The 23,322-nt window shown below is 45.8% G+C and overlaps 1 protein-coding gene across 19 annotated transcripts in view; it reads left to right on the top strand.

The window, feature by feature from the left end:
• Positions 1 to 2,685: 2,685 nt before the first annotated feature.
• Positions 2,686 to 23,322, top strand: part of LOC101939908 (neurabin-1-like) — an 81,343-nt gene continuing 60,706 nt past the window's right edge. For 8 of the 19 annotated variants that reach the window (XR_010591301.1, XR_010591300.1, XM_005290476.5 and 5 more), the window contains exons 1-8: positions 2,686 to 2,825; positions 3,721 to 5,591; positions 14,381 to 14,513; positions 15,389 to 15,509; positions 17,396 to 17,500; positions 17,720 to 17,840; positions 18,413 to 18,565; positions 20,287 to 20,340. Coding sequence is in view for 16 of the 19 variants with exons in the window: in XM_005290476.5 (XP_005290533.1) it covers positions 3,969 to 5,591; positions 14,381 to 14,513; positions 15,389 to 15,509; positions 17,396 to 17,500; positions 17,720 to 17,840; positions 18,413 to 18,565; positions 20,287 to 20,340 (2,310 nt within the window). In the remaining 3 variants the exon portion in view is untranslated. Of the gene's footprint in view, positions 3,126 to 3,183; positions 3,323 to 3,352; positions 3,508 to 3,720; positions 5,592 to 14,380; positions 14,514 to 15,388; positions 15,510 to 17,395; positions 17,501 to 17,719; positions 17,841 to 18,412; positions 18,566 to 20,286; positions 20,341 to 23,322 lie in introns of those variants that run through there. The other 11 variants (XR_010591302.1, XM_065560753.1, XM_024114799.3 and 8 more) reach the window with 6 other exon arrangements.

Genomic DNA, 23,322 nt, shown 5'->3' with positions numbered 1-23,322 from the left:
ACTTGTGGCACCTTAGAGACTAACAAATTTATTAGAGCATAAGCTTTCGTGGACTACAGCCCACTTCATGCAAAAGGTCTCTTGTAAGGTATCATTACAAAGCTTATAATCTACTGAGTGTGGTGATCCTGTTTGTATAAATGTATCATTCTTGTATCTGAAACTAGAAATATGAAATATAACTCTGAGGTCCTATTGTAATTATGCAATTATGCCATTAATGATGGTTTGGAATCTTGATGGCTCCCATCAGCTAGGACAATTGGTTATGCAGGGTTCTGAAGACCCAAACTGGCAGAGAAAACAGGCTCAGAGGTAGTCTCAGCACATCAGGTGACAGTCCCAAGGGGGTCTCTGTGACCGAACCTGTCACACCGATGGTGCACTGCTCTCTGCATGAATGCAAGCCTTGGTAGTGAGGACATGCACTGCTTATACAAAGAGCATTCTGTGGACATGCAAAAGTGATTTAATTACTGCGGCGGCTATACGTCAATGTAACTTTGGTCGATTTAATTTTGTACTGTAGACTTGCCCTTTAGTCTAGTTCTGGAGGCAGCCACATGGTGAAAAGCTGTATCATTTTTTGACATTGGCAATGTGTAAAAACAATGGAAGAGACTGTAAACTAATTTCCACTCTGCTTTATTATCAGAAGAAAAATTTTGAAGTTTAACATCTATTTAAATATTAAAGAAACATCATGTTTAAATATTTGTGTTATTTTTTACTGCTGCTAAACTATTATTAAAACAGATTAGAAATTGCTTTATGGTTTTAGGACTAAATCCTAGATATTCTGGGCATTGCAATGCCCACTAAAGCCAACAGGAAGTCAGCTGAGAAGTACTCATCTAATCAAAATTGTTCTGATGGAACAGTTTTCCATTGGAAAATGATGATTCAATGAAATCAAAATGTCCTGCAGGAATAAATAATAATATAATATAACATAATATACAGCTAATTATTGATAAGGTTGAAATGAATGTTGTTCTGATTTCCAAAATTAACTTTTGGAATTCCCATTTCATGGGAATTTTGCATTTTTGTTCCAATTCAAACCAAAAAACAAACAAAAAAGCAATTTCCCACAGAACAAGAATTCTGGGTTCTGACCAGCTCTATCAATCTTTCAGTATTGTCTCAGTCACTGATGCCAAATGCTCTTTGATTCTTTAAAGACTCTTCTGGCTCCTTAGTGTGCTTTCATATGTGTCATATGTGAATGTCTATTCCAGGAAGCAGACAATAGGCCAGATTTTCCCATTAATTACATCCAGGCAACCAGGCTGAAGTCACTGGTGTTGCCTGGGTGTACTTGAAGAGAGAATTTGATATATGCAATATTATTTATGCGGAATGTCAGTTTCTATTGTCTAACAGTAGTAGCAGCCCCTCAGAGGCTGCAGCTCCTCCTACACTGTAATCCACAATATAGATAGCCTGCACAGAAGAGTAAAGGGGTGCTTTAAGCTCATTTACTTCCCTGTGCAGTCTCAGATATGTACAGCAAGCCATGATCTTGCCCAGAGAGTGAAGAAAGCTGTTATTAGCATATTTAACTCCGAGGAAATCAGCAACAGGTGTACACTTACCAGCCATGTATATTACAATATTATTCCAAACACAAAACGGCCCATTTTTGGTTTCTATGCCCTCAGTTAACTGTGTGCATAAGGTGGTTAGAAGCCTTTTCCTATTAAACCTCCCACTCCATTCCTTCCACTCTCTCTCACTCCATTCCTTCCATTCTCCTCTGAATAGGCTTGATTCAACTCTATTGAAGTTATTGAATTAAATGGGGCCTACCTGTCTGATAATTATACAATATTTGGATTCTGATATTTACTTTTTCTGATTTTTGGTGTTTACAATTTTGCATATTCAAAAATCGTGAGATTTTAAAAAATATATTTTTCTTTGCCTTCTGATTCATTGTTCAACATTTTCCCTGCTGCAACCAGAAAGGCTGGATTTTTTTTTTAAATGTAAGTTAAGATTGTCACATAACTTTGGGGGCTGGGACTTTCAGAAAAAAAACCAAATATCTCCAGAGTTGACAGCACTGTGTTTATTTGTAGGTAAACTGACTCTTTTTAGGTAAAACATTATTATTTGTGTTTAAAAAATGTTTTTTCTTCACTCCATGGCTGCGATCCTGCAAGGAGACACGTGCGTCTGTAGGGAGCAGTTTGCGGGATTGGGTCTCCTGTGTATCACAAAAAAACCTTTGGGGGCACAACCATCCCTTCCAACTCTGCCAAACAGCTCTAGTGTAGAAGTACCAAGATATTTTTTGCGAGGGGGGCCGGAAATTTTATTTTAACATTTAGCGTTTTGAAATGGTTTTTGCTTCAGTTCAGGAATTACGGGGGAAATCCCGAGACGCGCTGATCACCTGGCCCCTGAGTTCAACAGGAGCTGAGTCTCATCAACCCCTCTCAGAAGCGGGCCCAGTGGAAATGGGAGCTACCGACTCCAGGAGCGGGCCCTATATCGGCTACTATGGGAGAGGAAACCATAGATCAGAGAGAATCCGCCTTAGGGCTGAGGGCTCCTCTCAGCAGCCGGGAGCAGAGTGACCTAGACACACGAGCGCTCTGCTACCCTTCCCCAGATGGTATCATCCCAACCAAGCCCTTATCCCAGCGTGGTATATCCCAGCGGAGGAGGAGCTTCTCTCGCCACCCCTCCTCCCCCCAATGTGGAGCGGAATAGGCTCGTGCTCGTCGCGCCAGTCTTTGTGTGGGAGCGCGCGGGCGCCACACACGGGGAAGGAGGGGGCGCCGGGCAGAGTGAGTCGGACGGGCGTGATGCAGACGGTGAGTGGGGCGGGGAAAGGAGTTCGGGCTGCGGCTGCCTGGGGGTGGGTAACGATGGCGCTGTGCGTGCGGCCGCTGGGCGGCCGGGAGAGCTGAGGGGAGGGAGCCGGGCAGCACCCCCGGCCCCAGCTGGGCTGGAAAGTTTGGGGTGAGGTGCTGGGAAGCGGGGGTCGGCTCTCTGGTGAGCCCGGCTCCCGCCCCACGAGTCCCGGCGGCTCCTCGGGCTCCCAGCCCGGCAGGAGGCGGCTCCTCCTCCGGGGACTCGCTCTCCTGGGACGCTCCAACTCGGGGCCGAAACTTGTGGGGTTTTTTCCCTTCCGGGCAGCGCGGGGCGCCCGGAGCCGCGAGGGGCGGGCGGGGGCGGGCCGGGCCGAGCAAGCTGCCCCCCAGGGCGCCGCGGGAGCGAGTCTGGGAGCGCTGCGTCCCTGGGACACCACGCCGCGGGGCCGGCGCACGGGAGGGGCCAGGCTGGCCGCAGCTGCTCAGACTGGAGCGGGGTGGGTTAGCCAGCGTGTCCCCCGGCAACCGGGGTGGGTGGAACAAGCACTGGGGCGGGTTGGCTTTGGCCGCCCCGTAGGACATGGGGTGGCCCGTGGGAGGCGAGTCCGTGCCGGCTGTGGAGGGCGTGGTGGGCCGTGGCACCCCCGGAGGGCATGGAGTGAGAGTGACACACTCACTGAGGGTTAGTCTGGCGCTGCACTTCAAGTTCTTCATGGGCCGGGCAGGCAGACATGTAGAGAACTTGATCTGCTCTTTCCTTGCAGGGACAGGGAACACAATGGGCTTATTTCTTGCCCTTCCTCAGGGTGGGAAATTCCCTTCGAAGCCCTTTGAGACGCATGTCACACACTGGTGAGGTCCCAAGTAAATTAAATTATTCTTTCTCTCTCTGCAGATGGCTTTCTGGATACCATGATCAGCAGAGGATTTAATATCATATATATCCAGATATGTCCTGATCTCTCATAACTCATTTCAATGTGAGCATGGAAGAATAACCCAGCTAGAGGCTGCTTTTCAAGTCTTATCCTCTCCAAGCCACAATAGGATCATATCTAGGCAGTGTGGGGGTGGCAGAGGCTGTTGGTGCTGTGGATTTTCCTCCACATTCTTTGCCCAGAGTGAGGGTCTCTGTTTCTGACAATGATGAAAACTGAAGGCAAAGGGGAAAGGACTCTGAGAAGCGCTTCTCCACACAGAAATACTTATAAATCCGATTTCCATGCCATCAAATGCTCCTTTGATGGGGTAAACATCCCTGAAAATGCTTCCAACAAAGTGGGCCCCCAGCAGAAGCTGAACACCACCTCCAGTGGAGGGGGGAATGACCCACATAGCCGAGGCAGAGCTGCCACCTATGGCAACAGAGTACACAAGATCAAAAACATGTTCCTGCAGATGGGGGGCTCCTCTGCCACACCACCCTGTGAAAGCAGCTCCCCCACTGAAGCCAAGATCATCAGTAGGGCAGTACCAACTGATCTTGTACCTTCTCCCAGCAGTCCATCTTTCCACAGTGTCCAAAAAAATAACCTCCTTAATACCAGCCCCTGCTGCAGCCCCCTGGACTCACTGCCTGGGTCTTCCATGGGTGACAAAATCATCCGCAGCAAAGATGAAGGTGATTTGGATAAAGCTGCCTTGGCAGAAAAGTTTTCTGAGACCAGGAAACTTTTTGAGAGGAACATAAAGCAGCGGAGCTCAGTGGACAGATATTCTCCCAGCAAATGTGAAAGAAGTGAAGATAAGACGAGACATGGTTCAGCCTCTCCTGACTGCAGCAGTGTGGTGGATCATTTTAATTTCAATATAGATGTGATCCCTCATATGGCCCTGGAAAGAGCTGAAAGTCAAGGCAATGATGAGCACAGGCAGCAGCATCTCAGTGGTGGCCCAAGATCCTCCTCTTTGAATGCAGGACCAATTTCTAGGCGGCTGGAAAGTTTTCTTGGTGACAGTGACACTGAAGAATCCAAAGAAATTTCCAAAAGTGAGGGTACCCCAAGTCAAGGGTATATGCTCCCCTGTAGCTGGGAGTCACCTGCTGCTATTCAAGGATGCACAGAGGAGAGTCCATGCCCCAAAGAGCCTGTTTGTCTCAGTAGCAGCAGCAGGGTTGAGCTGAGTCGGTCACCTGAAGAAGTGCATACAAGGGAGCAAGTGGCTCCTGGGAGGGGCCAGCAGGATGTGAACAACACATCTGATAAGGAGGCCAAGTGGTTAGGGGACAGTGCCCCCCCACAGATCTCCCAGGTAGAGATGGTTCGGGCTGAACTGGTTGCGGTGCAAAAAGAAACCTCAGGGAATAAAGAAGATAGTGTCTTTCATGGGGAACAACCACTCAGGCACCAAACTGGGGAAGAGAACAATCATTCATTTGGAGGACTGGAAGAGGTAACAGTATGCAGTGAGCCCAGTCAGAAAGAAATAAGAGAGGGAGTGTCTCTGAAGGAGGTTCTTATCACACAGGTGCCGGACAATCTAGAACAGGAGGGAGACACTGAAGAGGAGGAGGAGGAGCATGTGGTGGAAAATCAGAGAGAGAAGTTCATTGCATTTTCTGTCAGTGCTTTTGGAATAGAGAATGCAGGTTTTGATGATGACCGGGATACAGAGTCTGAAAACCAGGGCCCTGAAGGTAAAGAAACATTGGAGGGGGAAGAGGAGTATACCTATGACAGTGATTATGAGGAGTTTCCTGGGCTATCTGAAGAGGAAGATCCTGAGCCGGACAGAAGAGTCAAGTTTTCAACTGCCCCTATCAAGGTAAAGTATGTCATAATGATGTTTTGCTTTGTTTCTAAACATGTTCTTAACCATACAGGAAGTCCATTTTGATTATGCACCTTTCAGAACTTTTAAAATGGTGTTTATATTTCTTATTGTATTAGATTAAATTGCAAAATGAAGCAATATTGAATAGAGTTGTAAACAAGAATTACCACCTCTACAGTTCATTGCAAAATTCTTCAGGATTTCAACCCCCTCTCTACCTGGAGTCATCTAGCAAACCTGAGTTATTCCAGCTGTACTTTAAATGCAAGGGGTGTGTGTGATTATTTAGCATACTTTTCTCTATTAGATGATGATGATCAGGGGATACGGATTTCATCTATGTTATAGTCATGATTTTTACCGTGTTAGGGCTTGCTTTCCCTCCTTTTGAACTGCGGGACCTAAAAAGGGTCTAGTCTATGCTGTAATTCCTATAGTGGAGGACCCCATAGTTTCCCAACAGAGCTAAGACACAGTTGTGTGCTATCAACCTGTTAGTTAAAACTGTTCTAATCATGTTCCCAAACTTATTCTGCTGAAGTAGATGTTTGCAGGGCAGTAGCATGGTTCAGGTACAGAGTTAGTAATTGGCTTGATCCTAATTAAACTCTGGGACCGAACTGTGTTGTCTGTGAAGGAAAAATGATTTATTTATTTTTTTTACTTGTGATTTGTGTTAAGCTGTATTTGGATGGAAATTGGAATTCAATTAAAATGCACAAAAAGAGCATTTTAAAATTATGCATTAGTTAAATAAAACTACCTTTAATGTGTTGGATACATTAAAAAGGCATTTGTCAAAACCTGTTTTGCATTTAAAGCTGATTTATTAAACAGAGAGAGTATTATCTGAAGTTAGCAAATTGAACTGATTGTTTCTCATACACACTATGACTAAGGCCAAAAGGGACCACCAGATCATCTAGTCTGACCTCCTGTGTATCACAGGCCACCAATACCACGCACACCCTAAACTAAATAGCCAAAATTAGATCAAGGTTTTACAACTCACAGAAGACTAGTCTATTATGTGCCACAGGCAGAGAATAGGAGGGGCTGAGGTGCACCAGTGCTTGAGACCCTCGCAATGGCAGGGGAATGACGCAGTGTGATACACCCAGAAAATCCTGGCAAGCGATGCACGCCCACATGCTGCAGAGCAGGGCAAAAAATCAAAATGTCACTGCTAGTCTGGCATGGAGAAAAATTTCTTCCCCAGCCCACATATGGTGCTCAGTTAGACCTTGAGCATGTGAGCAAGAACCAGCCAGCCAAGTACCCAAGAGAGAGAATGTTCGGTGCCACCTGTGAGCCCTGGCCCTCTCCCTCCAATATCTCATCTTTAGCTGTGGCCATCCCTATGTCATGTCTGCTGCTCTTCCCCTCTTTTAACTTTCTGGTGGCTGCAAGGAGAATAGCTTTACTATTTCCCCTCCTCCCCCCCTCCAAAGCCTCAGTCTTGTTCTATAGCCTCTGGCTTGTAGATATCTGATAAATTTAAAGCATCTCAAAATGCATACTCTGGATGTTTTGAAGGGAGACACATTCGCTCTCTGTTCTACAGTCTCATCCCATTGCTTCCTGGTTGTTGGGTGGTGGGAGGGAGGGAGATGGGGAGGGGGTAGTCTTTGCTGCTTTATTGCTTGCCAGCTTCTCTTTTTGGGGAGGGGAAATAGCTTGAGTGCCTGGCTGTACTGTTGTTCAGAGTTTCTCAAGCAACAGTAGCATGAAACTGATCTTATTCTTATCACTTTTCATTGTGCGGTTCAGATCCCTGTGCTCAACACTGAAACCAACAAAATTCTGAGCAGCAGAAGAGGCACTGTAGCTGGGTGAGGACTTACGAAGCCAACATTGCATTAGTTTACGGTGCATTTAAGCTTGGAGGGTTATCTTCTCAGCCAGGAGGGTTAGAGGTGTTTTTAAATAAAAGCATAGATTCTGCAGATACTGTCAGATAGGTAGTAGGAATCTTTCCCCTAGGTGAGTGGATTTTTCCAGCCCTACTGCTTTGTGGTGTCTGTGGAGATACAGGGTACTGAGCAAGTGACTTGTTTTTCCTCTGACATCGCAGAGGGTGGGTGGTATTGAGTGATTGCTCATCTGCTTTTAGGATGATGTTGAAGACCACCTGTTTGTTCTATTATCTCTCCTGTTCAAAGTATTTGTGAAGCCACTAAGGAAGATCATGAGATGGTTTGAGTGGCAATGCCAGTATAATGATGACACTTAGCTCTACATCGCCTTATTGCACCTGCATGAAATAACATGTTTGCTTTTTCCCTATTTTTGATCAAGTTGGGATATGGATAAGAGCTACTCAACCTGGAAAGTAGAGAGGTGGAAACAGATTCTGGTAATGGAAGTGGTAGTAGTAAAGGGCAGTCCTGGAAGCAGTATCTGTATGTCTTTTCAGGGGTTCACAGTTTTGAATCCTGCTGCAATCCTGGAGAGACTGAGGATTCCAAAAGATAACTGCAGTAGCTAAGAGTATTCTTTCATCTTTGTTTGACAAGGAGGATGTGGTGTTTTCTGATGGATAACTTGAGTGAGTTTGAGTTTCGTGTGTGGCCTTTGTTTTTTTTCCTCTTGGTGTTCTGAGTTAGTCAGTTTAGATAATTTATTTTTACAACTAATCTACAGTTCTTATGTGATGGGTGCATTTTTAAACTTAAAAGATATATAAAATCTAATTAAGTTGCAGAATTCATAGGTGGTATACTCATTTTTTTTTGTATCTGATTATTAATAATTTGAGAAATCAGTGAAAGTTCTTAATGTTTATATCTAGAAACAGACTGAAAAGTGAGCAAACAGGATTGAGTATTCAAAGTTATGAACAACTTAAGTCTTTTCTTAAAAATATTTAGGTTAACTTTCTTGAACTATATGAATAGCTGTGAATTAATACAGAATATACGTTATCACCTAACCTGTGTTACCTTAAAGACATCTAACTTGTTTTCCAGCATGGGATTCATTTTTCTGAATGTGGTAAACTGCAATTAAAATGTTTAATTGTTTACATAAGGTATTTTTGATTTTAGAAGTTTCCATACCTACTTTTTAAAATCCTGTTTTGGTTCTAACCATATCAGAGGACCTTCTCTTCCAGTGAGATCTTAACAGGCTGGAAAGAAAAATTTTAATCTGACACTTGCTGTGTTAACACTTCGGCATTTGTTGTTTGAAGCCTGAGAAGTTTCATTTTTTGGCAGTGGAATGTCCATTCTTCTCACAAATGCTTTGACTTCTGTCCTCTTTGTACCTCCTCGTATGATCCTTTTGGACAACGTTAGACTTGATCCTTGGCCCCTTTGAACCTGATACACTGCATCCTTTATTCTTGTCAGTACTATATAAAATCCTTCCTAACTTTTTATTTTAAGAGAGTGTCAAAACAAATAATCAAGTTAAGACAGGTGTTTGGTGCTCCAGATTATGTTCAGAGAGTCTCTTAAAGTTGATTAAGGGATTTGCTGAAATGGGGGTAAGGGGATGCAATTAGAATAGGGCTACGATTGCTTGGCCGGTAGAATACAAAGTAAGAAATACTTAAGTCATTATTTCCAAGACTGTGTGTCTAAATATTACAAAACTGGTCATTTTCTACATGGATGTAATTAGGGTTTTGGTAAATCAATGTGCTAGGCAGGAGGGCTGGAGTTGCTGGTTGAAGGGGCTGACTTGAGAAACCTTACCTGCAGTGATTCCCTCTGCTTTGCTCTCTACTACCACAAACATTTTTTCCCAGTCATCCTCCTTGGTGTGAGCAGTCTCTTCCTGCTGCTTTCTCTTCCTTACCCTAGAAGCAGCAGTGGATGATAGTATGTGCTTTCATCAGATGCCTGGGACTTTTGGCACAAAGCTGACCCCAGAGTCTATGCTACGGTGGCTGCTGACAGTAGGTGGGATGAGAGCTTGCTGCCTTGTCTGGGAAAGGGTGTATATCCATTGAAACAGCCATAGAGGAGCATAACATAGTGGGGGGAAAAGCCAATTTGAAGTAGAAGTGTCAAGAATTGGGTTGGCATGGAATCTGGGTCTTGTACTTAGGAAGTGGCACAGATGTTCTGATCAGTCCTAAAAGCGCCTTTTTCTCAATGTTTCAGTGTGGTAACTTAGGGCATATCTACATGTACAGTGCTGCAGTGGCACAGCTGCGTTGATCCAGCTGCAGTGTGTCTGGTGAAGATGCTCTATGCTGATGGGAAAGAGCTCTCCTGTGGTCATAATAAAACCAACTCTGCAAGCAACGGAAGCTCTCCCATTGACATAGCACTGTCTAGAATGGCGCGTATGTTGGGGTAATAGAAGTAGTGTCTAAGCTGTGGCACATAAGCCACTTTTGGCACTTCAGGGCAACTGTTAGTCCTGGAGGAATTCTGCGCCCTGCGCAATGCAAAATGTGCACAGAAATTAATATTATGCACAGAATTTCCTTCTCTCCCAGCCCACCTCCCAGCCCACCTCACCCCCCCCCCCCCACTCCCGAAATAGGCTGCAGAGCTGCTGGCTGTCACCAGGGGGCACTGGACCTGGACCCACAGAGCTTCGCTCTCAAAGAGAGGAGAGGGGAAGGGGAAGGGTTCCCAGCAGCTGTAGTTCCCAGCACACCCTGAAGGAAGGAGGAGGCTTACAGGAAACTGTACAAGCGTGGGACCTAGCATCAGGCTGTTTCTCCTTGTGGATCACTGGCTCTGGGGGAGAAAGGGGTGCGAGTGTCTGGCCTGGGGAGGTCCCACAGTTGGATGGGAGGGGGACCGTGTGAGTGTCTGGGCTGGGGGGCGCCTCACGGCTGGGCTCTGGGGAGTAGGGAGTGTCTGGGCTGGGGGGGTGCCCTGTGGTTGGGTTCTGGGGGTAGGGGACACGTGCGAGTGTCTGGGCTGGGGGGGGGTGCCCTGTGGTTGGGTTCTGGGGGTAGGGGACACATGTGAGTGTCTGGGCTGGGGGGGGGTGCCCCGTGGCTGGGTTCTGGGGGTAGGGAGCATGTGCGAGTATCTGGGCTGGGGTGTGCCCTGCGGCTGGGCTCTGGGGGAGGGGGTGCGTGCAAGTGTCTGGGCTGGAAGGATGCCCCATGGCTGGGCTCTAGGGGGAAGGGTTGTGGGTTTCTGGGCTGGGGGGTGCCCGGTGGCTGGGCTCTGGGGGATGGGGAGCAGAGAAACAGGAACTGGGTTATCATAGGGGTTTCCTTAATTCTACTCCTGGAGGAATTTTTTTGTTTCTGTTGTTAGACATAGTTGCTGAAACGTATTTTGAAAAAAATTACCGAAATAATTGAAACGGTCATGATTATAAAGTATTATTTTGACAAAATTGGCAGAATTTTTATTTTTTGGTGAAGAATTCCCCCAGGAGTAAGCTGTGTTAAGAAGAAAACCTAATATTTGATTATTAATTGAAAAAGTTACCTGAGCCATGACCAATTAAAAAATGGAACCGTTTAAACTAGCCATATAATTATGGTACACTCCCTTCCCTGTAATCCCAAAAGTAGCACTGGTTGAGCTGGGAGTTCCCTGAGCATTCCTGCTGCCCATCAGCTCCTGTGCTAGACATCTTCTGAATTGCAGGAAGGGAGGAGCAAGTATCGCTGGTTGCTCCCTTGTTAAGTTCCCTTCTGGGATGTGGGAGTCCTAGGAAGAGCAGGATAAGAGCCTGACCGATTCTGCCTGAGCCTAAGGGAGTACTCCACAGCAGCCGATGAGGGGGTAGAAAGAGAAGATGAGAAATAGCAACTAGTTCTAGTTCACTACTTCCTCATTCCCAGTGTAGGCCAAGCCTACTGTGATTTATTTTTCCTTTTTCTATCCCACTCTTCTTCACTGCTTCTGGCCAGTCATTTTAGTGCCCTTTCCCCTACCTGAGTGATATAGCTAGACAGAGCCCAGAATCCACACTGGTGGAAACAAACACACAGGAAAACAAGTTTAATGTCACTATTTTTTGTCTTTGGACCAATATTGATGTAATCTACCTTTGGACTAAAGGCATAGAAGTGGCTAGAACTTGGCAGTGCAGTATAGGCTTGGCAGGATTAGATTTAACTCAGTAGATGTTCCTAAAGGTTGATTTCAGCGGACACGCTGAAATCAATGAAAAAAATCCATTGTTAACAATGAGAACAGCTTCCCCAACACACCTTGCGCCTGCAGCGATTAGGTGTCACCAGTCCTGTGCAGGGAGCCCTCTGCAACCTCCCCCGTCACTGGAGTGATCGAGCGAGGCCAGTGACACCCAATCCTTGCAGGCACAAGGTGTGGAGAAGACTGCGGTCTTGGCAAGCAGAGCAGAGACCCCCCCCCACCCCCCCACCCCCCAGCCAGGACTTGGAGGAGGATGAGCCCTCAGCTGCAGGGGATGCCACTCTGCTCCTGAATGGCTCCATCCCCAGGCAGAAGCCATTCAGCAACAGGCTTGTTGGTAGGGTGACCAGACGTCCCGATTTTTGCTTCTTTGTCCCGCGTCCCGACCGATGTTTGGTCGGGACACTGGACAAAAAAGAAATGTTGTGCTCCCCCGCCCCGGCTCCACCCCCGCCCCGGCTCCACCCCACCTTCCCCCATTGGCTCCCTCCCCAAATCCTCGCCCTGGCCCCGCCTCTTCCCCAACCACGCAGCATTCCTCCTCCCTCCCAGGCTTGCAGCATGGCGGCGCAAGCCTGGGAGGGAGGGGATGGCGGCGGTGCCTGGATCTTGGAGCTGGTGAGTCAGCTCCGGCACCCGGGCACCCGGCGGGCAAAGGGGGGCTGGTAAGGGAGGGAGACAGGGGGCTCAAAGCTGAAGAGGGCTCCCGCCGTGACAGAGGGCTCCTGCCCGGGCCGCTGCACCCGGGGCCGGGAGCGCAGCCTGGAGGCTGCTGCAGCCCGCGGGATAGCGCGGTGGGTCCGGGTGGGGGCAGCGTGGAGCGGGCAGGGGCCGGTTGGGCGGCGTGGGCCGAATCCCTGCAGCTGCCAGGGAGCCCTGCGCCTCTCCCTCCCGCTCACGACTGCGGCTCCTTCCCGGCGGGACGCGCCCCCCCGGCCACATGCGGCACGCGTCCAGCTGCTCCTTCCCAGCGGGAGGGAGAGTAGGCGCGGGGGGACGCGGGCCGCATGTGGCCGGGGCAGCGGGAGGCGCGTCCCGCCGGGAAGGAGCCGCAGCCGCGAGCGGGCGGCAGAGGTGCGGGGCTCCCTGGCAGCAGCGGGGATTCGGCCCCTGCCATCCACCCGGCTCCTGCCTGCTCCACGCTGCCCCCGCCCGGATCTACCACGTGCCGCATATGCCCGTGGGGGGCGGGAAGCTCCGCGGGGAGGGCAGCATGCGGGGCCGGGGCCTGCTAATGCCCCCGGCCCCTTTTAAACGCCTTTTTTTTTTTTTTTCTCTGCCTCCCCTTTTTTCCCCTCTCCCTTTCTCTCCTCCCCCCCCCCCCCGATATTTTGGACTGCTGATCTGGTCACCCTCCTTGTTGTCCTCCTTGTTGTCCTGGTTGGGTTTCTCTGCTCTGCCTCACCAAGACCGCAGCCTCCCCCACACTTTGTGCCTGCAAGGATTGTGTGTCACTGGCCCCACAGCCATGCTGGGAGCCCTCTGCAGCTCCGCTGTCATGGCCTTACTCAGGGCCGTCCGTAGCCATTTTGATGCCCTGCACAATTCCCTTGCTGCACTTCCCGCCGCCGGTGAATGCAGGCCTGACCCTGCTGCAGTCCTCAGGGGAGTGGAGGCGAGGCTGGGGCAGAGCAGGGGTGGGAAGAGGTGGGGCGGAGCAGGGGTGGGGGCCATGGGGAAGAGGCAGAGCAGGAGCTGGAGGAGCACGGAGCTACATAGGGCACCAGGAAATTTGAGCTGCATACTTTGCGTATGAGTAGGGACAGCCCTGGCCTTACTCACCATCCAGGAATGTGGGTGCCCTTGGGCAGGAACTGTTTCAGCAGCAGGGTGGCCTCCCCTGCTGCCGGGGACTTGTCCTTCCCCCAAACCTTATACCTTGATTTTATTTATTTTTTCAGCATAAAACTATATATTTAAGCATTAACATTTTAATTCATTGTAAATAAAAACCACTGTCGATATAGTATTTATTTCTTCTCCTTTGTGGTCTGCCATCTTAGTCATAGAATATCAGGGTTGGAAGGGTCCTCAGGAGGTCATCTAGTCCAACCCCCTGCTCAAAGGGGGACCAATCCCCAGACAGATTTTTGCCCCAGATTCCTCAGTGGCCCCCTCAAGGATTGAACTCATAACCCTGGGTTTAGCAGGCCAATGCTCAAACCACTGAGCTATCCCTCCCACCATGGTTATTTATTAGTGTTTATTATTACCACTTTATTTTTAACAAACATTCAACTGCAGTGATTACTAAATATAGTAATGTATGTAACATGGTATTTCCTTTTTCTGGGAGACAGTTTGAATCTCTTGCAAAATCAAACTGCATCTGTTCATAGCACAAAGTGATTGGCAGATTATGCTCTATTTTTTTTTTATAGCGATCTTATAAAGGCTCTATAATAGCATTTCCTAGTTATCTAAGAAGAGAGAAGTATGCCTCCATGAGTTCTGGTGCATATTTGTTTCATATCCAAGTAAAAAGGTGCTGAAGTATTTGGCTTGACACTTATAAATATTATCCCCTCTGAAACTATCCTATATATGTGATTTGAAAACGAAATCCTGCAACCTCTTTATTATTGCTCAGATAAGTTGAGTGTGTAGGACAATGAAATAGTTAGGTTTGCTTTCTTTCTGATATTCATGTTTGAGTCAAAACTGCACTAAAATAAGATCTCTTGTCTTTCTAAGGTTTTCAGCACTTACTCAAATGAAGTTTATGATAGACGTAATGAAGAGGTTGACCCTGTGGCAGCATCAGCAGAGTATGAACTAGAGAAGAGGGTGGAAAAAATGGAAGTGTTTCCTGTGGAAATTGAAAAAGGTGCAAGTTAAATGTCAAATAATTGCTTGTGAAAATGATTTTTCTTATATAGGCTGAAGCCATTTGAAGATGTATTTCTACTGTGTTTAGGCCTCGATCCTTGAAGGACCTGCGCACATGTTTTACTTTACATCAGAATAGTTTCACTGAATTAAGTATTTATTGTAAATTGTTGTCGCTCAGTTACAGTCCAATTGAAGTATGACAATTTACACCAGTCTGAGGATCTGGCCCATAATGCATAAAGTACATAAGTGTTTGTAAAATGGAAACCATTAGTAGCTCAAACCCCTAAAATTTTAGAATTCAATCCAAAGTTATCAGATACTACAGTGTGGGGGCTTCCGAAGTTGGGCGCCTAGATAGAATAGTAACATTAAACTCTTTTCACAATACACAGACTTTCATAATGGGGATGTAAAGCTTTTGCTGATCTGGATCATTTTAATTAAGTACACCTCTACCCTGATATAACGCTGTCCTCGGGAGCCAAAAAAATCTTACCGTGTTATAGGTGAAACTGCGTTATATCGAACTTGCTTTGATCCGCCGGAGTGCGCAGCCCTGCCCCCACCCCCCGGAGCACTGCTTTCCTGCGTTATATCCAAATTCGTGTTATATCAGGTCGCATTATATCGGGGTAGAGGTGTATGATTTTGTATTAGTCTGTTGGGTTGTAATCTTACTGGAAACAGGCAGTCTGAGGTATCTTTATGTTGCAAATATTACTAACGAAGAGACACAACAAGCCAGTGAGCATGTTAGATGAAGACAAGGAATAGCACATGTGCATTTTCATTGATGACTATAATAATTTATGAAAACTACCTTTTAAAATGTGTTGTGGCTAATGTTAGAATTTTTGAGTCCCATAGGTGACAGTGGCCTAGGCATTAGTATTATTGGAATGGGTGTTGGTGCAGATCAGGGACTGGAAAAACTGGGAATTTTTGTAAAAACAATAACTGAAGGTGGAGCTGCTCAAAGAGATGGACGGTGAGTTTTCATTCAAGTTGCTCATACCATTTTGCTAACTAACCGATTTTGCAAAAATGATTTACACTCAAGGACTCTTCAGTAAAATATATATAAAATGTAATATAGTAATTCTCTTTTTTTAGATGTACAGCATATGAATTATAGAAACCCGGAATGCAAAAAACTGATAGTATTATGCTCTTAAAATATTATGACATTTAATCAGATAACTAACTGCAATTTTCATTGAATTTAACTTCTCAAATCTTCTTATAAATTATTCTAATCCCAAAGTATAGGAGGACATAATACAGTACAGCATATTTTAATATCAGACATCTCCGATTTCTTCATCTTCCATTGTTTTGGTATTCAGTTAAGCATGAAAAAGCCTTCGTAGACATATCAAGTTAAATATCAAAACTCTAAACATGTTCTACCTGTTAGCTAGTGTAAATCAGCACAATGGTTTTGACTTAAGTGGCATTAGACTGATTTACACCAGCTGCAAATCTCACCCTTTATCTTCCATCTTGTACACAATTACTCTAAGGGCAGGTCTACACTAACCCCCCAATTCGAACTAAGGTACGCAACTTCAGCTACGTGAATAACGTAGCTGAAGTTCGAAGTACCTTAGTTCGAACCTACCTCGGTCCAGACGCGGCAGGCAGGCTCCCCCGTCGACTTCGCGGTACTCCTCTCGCCGAGCTGGACTACCGCAATCGACGGCGAGCACTTCCGGGTTCGACTTATCTTGTCCAGACAAGACGCGATAAGTCGAACCCAGAAGTTCGATTTGCTTGCCGCCGAACTACCGGGTAGTGTAGACCTACCCTAAAAAAAAGAAGAGAAATAAATGGTTTCAGGCGTAAGCCAGTCACTGATTATCTGATTAGGAAGAACCTTCCCTTATGGTAAGATTGTTCAATACTTATCCATAAAAGGGTTTCTTACACCTTCCTTTTTAGGCATTTGATGTAGGTTGCTGACAGAGCATAATAGACTAGATAGACCATTGGCTCGATACAGTTTGCTAATTCCTATGTCTAGTGTTGCAAAAGTTAATATTTGATTAACTTCATTTTGGACTTTTTTTTTTTCAAGTCATGTGACTTAAACTGTGAATGTATCAGTAAACATATCTATGAAGTCTACTCCAAAATAAGGAAAACTAAATCTAGATTCCTCTGTTCACCAAGATAGTGGTTGGCTTTAGGTAAGGGCATTTGCAGGGCATTTTTGTCCACCTATGCCACTTACTTTACTGGCAATGCCTGTGGAAAAAGGTGGCCATTTATTTTTCTTGGCTTACCCACCCCTGCGTGGTGACACCTTTCGACTAATGCATTGATCTAGAAGCCGTGATCTTTTTACCTCTTGAAAAGACTATAATTTAATATGCTTGTGATACAGTTATGTCTTCCGAGGTAGGAATATTTTATTTATGAATTCATGTGACTGATTGCTTCAACTTTCTTTTCTGCTTTTTAGTAACTATATATCTCAGATCCCCAAACAGTTATCACCTTTACAAGGCACAAGTTAGGTTTGCCTAGCAGCAATGAAAACACTTGCAGTATATGCAAGTACAAAACATTCCCACAAGAATAATGTTGACAACTCAAAACGCCAGTAAGAATGTAAATTGCTGAAAATATCAAGGCAAATATAAAACAAATTAAAATAGATTAACTTCATAGGAGTCAAGGGACAGGAGATCAGTGTTTTAGTTGTTAACCTTCTGGGGCTCAACAAATTGTCAAATTAAATACTGCAGAATTTAAAGGGATATTCATCACATAGAATTAATAATAATTTCAATTTACATTGTGCAGATAATTTGTTAAACCAAAATCTTTTTGTCAGCTTTATTGCTAAAGATTGAATGATTTGTCTTGCAGAATCCAAGTAAATGATCAGATTGTTGAGGTTGATGGTATAAGTTTAGTAGGAGTAACTCAGCTTTTTGCAGCCACTGTGCTAAAAAACACCAAAGGCAGTGTGAGGTATGTGTTTCTTTATATATACATATTTTATAATTTAAAAACTACTTGGGAATATATTGTTCATTAACAAAGATGAAGGGAAAGAAGCAGCAAATTGTGTAAAATGTTTTTATATAAATTTAACATAAGTAGTCACCAAAGACAACAGGGTAACAGGCTACCATATATTAAACATACACTTGCCCTGTACTACCTTTTAATTGGTTTTTTTTCTTATAGGTTTCTAATTGGAAGAGAGAAACCTGGGACTCAGAGTGAAGTAGCTCGTCTTATCAGTGAGACATTAGAGCAAGAGAGATGCCTATATGAGCAGCACTATGCCAATGATGATACAGAACAGGTATAGCTACCAATAAAATAGCTATATAGTATATAAAGTAATTCTGTATTTTTAATCATGACTTGGAAATATTTTACAAAAAATGGACTAAAGATGTTTTGAACCAGACAACCAAGGGATAAAAGTGAAAAGGTGCAACTTGATTAAAAATGATAATAGTAACATATACACTTTGAAATATCACTCCATATAATAATGTTACTTAATACATTCCCAACAGGCCTCAGGTTGGTATCCTATCTGAGCAGGACACAGTCTTCTAGGAGAAAACTTCTAGGGAACCTAAAGAAAGGAAGTTAATTTTAAAAATCAACTGTCATTTGGGATAGTTGTTTCTTGCCCTTTCTGTTTAGGGAATTTTTATATAAAATGTTTGCAGATTACCTTAACAGTACATTATAAGTATAAGTTGCTCAACCAACAAGAGAAAGAGGACAATTGCTAGTCAACAGAAGTGATGTAATTATGATTTTGGGTTATTTGAAGACTGTATGTTTAAGAAAATAAAGTTTAGCCATTAAAGAAAGGTCTGTGGTTTACTTCAGTAAAGTAATGTTTTTCTATCTTGTTAGGATGATGATTATGATGATGATGATGATGATGCTTTTGAGTCACATTTACATGGAAAGTCTGTGGAAGTCTTTTATCTTCCTGAAAATGAAAATGAAGATATGAATTTGCCACTGGATATGGATTCAGCACAGTTTCTTCTTAAATTTAAAGAGGTACAATAACATAACCTAAGTTTCTTACAAATCTTATGTGGTGTGCCGAAGAGCATCTGGGTCTTCTAAAGTTGGTATGAATCTCCTTTGTGCCCTGTCTCATCATATTCTTCTTTTTCCTCTGACAAAAAAGGCCTCTTGTAAATGACCTTTCAAATTTGGGGATTTTGTCAAAATTGACATACATAAAATTCAAAATAAATGTTTCAGAAGCTTAAAAAAAAGAACCTGACAGAGCATTGGATCAAAAGATGTTGACTATCAGAAATTATAGGGCTTTGTTTATACTGCCTTCCCAGTGTACCATGGTCCCAGCTTCAGCTGATAAAAGTAAAAATAAATCTCATCATATAAATGTGTCAACTTTTCTACTCAAACTAATACTTATTTTTACATATTCCAGACATAGGAGTAACCATTTTCTTTGGCTTGATTTTTCTGTCTACCCCATCAGTGTAGTGTGGGAATTGTTAAAAGGATATATGAGGCAAATCTAGGAATATTATTCCTATACACTAAACAAAAATTGAGGGTATCTGAACTATAGTCCTTTCCCATAACGTGATTAACACGCTGTTTTGTAAGCAAGTATGTGCAAAGTTGATTTTTGCAGACTGCTTTTTGGGCAAAATATGCTCTGCATAAGAGCTATGCCACCCCGTGGTGGCAGTGGTGGATGCTTCTCCCTACTTGCTTCAAATACTTTCTAATGAGGATTGGATTTATTAGAGGCTTTATGAAGCTGATTTTCTTGGTGATACTGAGGGAGTCTGGATTCCAGACTGGAGACCACTTCCAATGTTATAAGTTGGAGAAGCATGGTGAGAATCTGATAGACCATAATGGGACATCCATGCATAAATACCTTATACACTTGGGGATATGATGGGAAATGACTCTAGGTGGAAATCCATTCTCTATTGATAGTGAATCTAAATCAAGTGTTCAGACTCATAATTTCACTTGTTTCAACATACGTTTGGTATTCTGTGCCTCTAAGTCACATATTTAAGGTGAGATTTAAGAGCTGAGAGGTTGTCTTCAACAAATTTGCTATTGCCCTTATGTATGCATACTTAATAGTAGATTTCTGAAGACATACTGTTGTAATTGTGTTCTTGACTTAAATGAAGCCTTTATGTACCCCTGTAATCTACTGAAGTCTCTTGATACCGAAGTCTTGCTCCTTAAACGTACAGCTTAATGTAAAAATACTTCATGATGATATTCTTTATGAACTTAAATAAAAAGACCCAGCACTAATGTATTTTTCACTTGACTGCATTTACTACTTGCCCAGTTACAAAGCATTACTGACTTTCACAGTTTTTGGCATGTTCACTTCATTTCAAACATGATTTTAATTTGCTTGCTTTTTGTAGCTATTTCCATAAATTAATTTGTGAATTTTTCAAATACAGATGTCCATATTCGTAATAAAAAAAAAAATCAAATCATGACCATCATAAGACCTTATAAACCTTTTCTTCTTAAATTGGGAGCTTAATTTTGGAAAAACATATAACGTGTAAGAGCCTGGTCTCTTTTATGCTGGTGAAAATCATGAGTAACTTTATTGAGCAAGTGCATGGATTTACGCTAATGTAAAACTGACTTTTAAGTGAGAGGAGAATCAGGCCTTAAATATTTAGTAACAAACTTGCCATCTTTCAAATATCTTTCTGTATATTTCTTGACAAAACTGTTACATTTCATTCTAGCTACAATTAAAGCATGCAGTAACAACAGCTGAAGTTAACCAACTAAAAGAGAGAGTAAGTTACTTCTTTTAAAGTTTTGCAACGTTTAATGTTCACATTGTTCATGATAGGATTAATGTTTAGAGGAGAAAAAGTTGGAAACCGAATGAAGGTCAGTCTATGTCTATTTTAAGGCTAGGGCACCATGTACTTTGGGCACACTAGACACAAATTTGTAAACCTAAATTCTGGGTTACACAAATACTGAATTCTGTGACAGATTGAAGAAATTCTATAATAGGATAAAATGCTTGAATAATATTGTTTAAAGTAGAATTTATTGAATTGAATAGTTCAATGGATAGAAACTTGCCTCCGTTCAGTATTGGTGTTTCATAAAAATTAGGTGTCTTTGTGTAGAAATTAGAGAGCAGTGGATGTATTTGCCACTTTGGGGCAGTGGTCACTTCTAGGAAGGAGTTTTTGGAGTGTTATAGGAAGAGGAACTGGGGTGGAGATTCCCCCGGCCAACCTCCCCCTGATGCAAATACACAAGCTTCTTGGGTGAGGGCTAGCTCAGCATTCTTACAGTTTCTGATTGTTCTGGGAAAGGGAAGTTCTTCTTTGAGTGCTTGCTCATATCCATTCCATTAGGGTGTGCGCGCGCCGCATGCACGATCGTCGGAAAATTTTCTACCCTAGCAACACCGGCGGGTTGGCTGTGGAGCCCCCTAGAGTGGCGCCTTCATGGCGCTGAATATATACCCCAGCCGACACGGCGCCCCCTCAGTTCCTTCTTACCGCCCCTGACGGTCGTTGGAACTGTGGAGCGCGGCATAGCTGTTCTCCACTCTCCCTAGCTTAGTTAGTTATTCACAGTTATAGTTATAGTTCTAGTTGTTTATAGTTAAATAGTTTTTAAAAATTGTTCATTTGTTCTAGTTGTTATAATAGTTCAAGGGGATTAAGGGGGTTGTCTCCCCCTTTCTCCCCCGGCCGCGGGGCCGGGCTCATGCCCAACGCTCCCGGCTTCAAGCAGTGCGCCTCCTGCGCTAAGCCTATGCCCACGAGCGGCCCGCACGACTCCTGTCTGAAGTGCCTGGGAGAGTCCCATCAAACAGATAAGTGCAAGATCTGTACGGCCTTCAGACCAAGGACCAAGAAGGAGCGGGACTTTCGGCTCCGGCAACTCCTTATGGAGGCGGCACTTAGTCCGGACGCTCCATCAACGAGTCAGGCCCCGGCACCTAGCACCTCGGTGCGCAGTGCCCCGGCGGCACCGGCCATGCCGACCACGCGAGTGGCGTCGGACAAGCCTCCCCGGCACCGGACCTCGTCGGCACCGCAAGCACAACAAGTGCCTCTGCGCCGGTCATTATCCCCGGGGCATAAAAAAGCCCATAAGACGGGGACCTCCATGCCGAAGACGCCGGCTCCCCCAGTGCCGGGGGTAGAGCCACGCCCGCCTGTGGAGCACCGGAAACAGGTGCCTCCAGCACCGTCGACTCCGGCGCCGAGGCCGTTGAGTCCGGTGCAGATAGCGTCTCCACCGAGACCGGCGGTGATACAGTGCCTCCCGTCGACTCCAGAGACCTTTGCGGCGGCGAGAGACTTAATAGCTCTCACGGAGCCGGCACCGCCCCAACCACCGGCACCACCGGCACCGTTGACTCGTCCGGTCCAGTCTAGGGGGAAACCTGCCTTGATGCGCCCTCCATCGCAAGGGCTGGAACCACGGCACCGGTCCAGGTCCCGAAGCAGGTCCCCACGCCGCTCGCAGTCCCGGCGCCGAATATCACCTCGGCACCGGTCGTACTCGCGGCCAAGATCTTCGTCGCGGCACCGCTCTACGTCTCGGCACCGCTATGATCGTCGGCACCGATCAACATCGAGACGTAGTTCTCGGCACCGCTACGATCGACGCTCGACGTCGAGAGGCCGCTCCCGGCACCGGGCCTACTCCAGGTCATCGTCGAGGTCCAGATCCGACTCCCGGCACCGACGAGGTCATCGGCACCGGTCGCGGTCCCGGCACCGATCGCCGGCACCGCCTAGAGATAGAACATCTCCGGACCGGCACCGTGCGGCACCGCAGCCCACGGGATTCGCCTCGATGCTCTCGGCACCGCCATGGCCATCGAGATCGGTGTCTCGCTCCTCTGAGGACCTATCGAGATCGGCATACCCCCCTCAGGGGCAAGCCGAGGAACAGGACTTGGTCCATTGGCAGGAGATAACAGAGGACCATACTCATGGCCCATCTCACTGGTCGTTCTGGACCCCGTGGGCGTACCATCAGGCGCAAGGGGCTCCAATAGCTTCGACCACTCGCTCGGGCCACTCCGTTAGAAGGGCCCCGGAGTCCACCATCTCTCAGCCTCCGCCAGGGGGCATGGAGGCTTCCGTGTCCGCACCACCTGACGTCCTGGACCCAAGCGCAGGTGATGCTCCGGCCCAGGAGCAGGGAGACCAGGACCCTCCCTTGGATCCTGTACCACCGGAGGCATCTTCCTCTTCCTCTCCGGATGAGGCAGTGGCGGGCACATCGTGCACAGGTCCACCTCCAATAGATCTTCGGGCTCACCAGGATCTCCTGCGTAGGGTGGCCCGTAATATGGACCTGCAGGCGGAGGAGATAGTGGAGGTGCAGGACCCCATCGTGAATATCCTCGCAGTGGATGCCCCATCGAGGGTGGCGTTACCCCTGATCCGCACGATACAGGCGAATGCAACTACGGGTATGTCTACACTACGGGATTAATCCGAATTTAGATAATTCGGATTTGAGAAACAGGTTGTATAAAGTCGAAATGAATGCGGCCACACTAGCACATTAATTCGGTGGTGTGCGTCCAAGTACTGGGGCTAGCGTCGATTTCTGCACCGTTGCACTGTGGGTAGCAATTCCATAGCTATCCCATAGTTCCCGCAGTCTCCCGCGCCCATTGGGATTGTGGGTTAAGATCCCAGTGCCTGATGGGACAAAAAACATCGTCGCAGGTGGTTCTGGGTACAGCCTCACTTCCTCCCTCCCTCCCTCCCTCCCTGCATGAAAGC

Source organism: Chrysemys picta, chromosome 11 (genome assembly GCF_011386835.1).
Source record: "Chrysemys picta bellii isolate R12L10 chromosome 11, ASM1138683v2, whole genome shotgun sequence".
In the NCBI taxonomy this organism is placed as follows: domain Eukaryota; kingdom Metazoa; phylum Chordata; order Testudines; family Emydidae; genus Chrysemys; species Chrysemys picta.
Note: the sequence above shows the minus strand (reverse complement) of the source record. Positions and strands in the feature narration are given on the sequence as shown.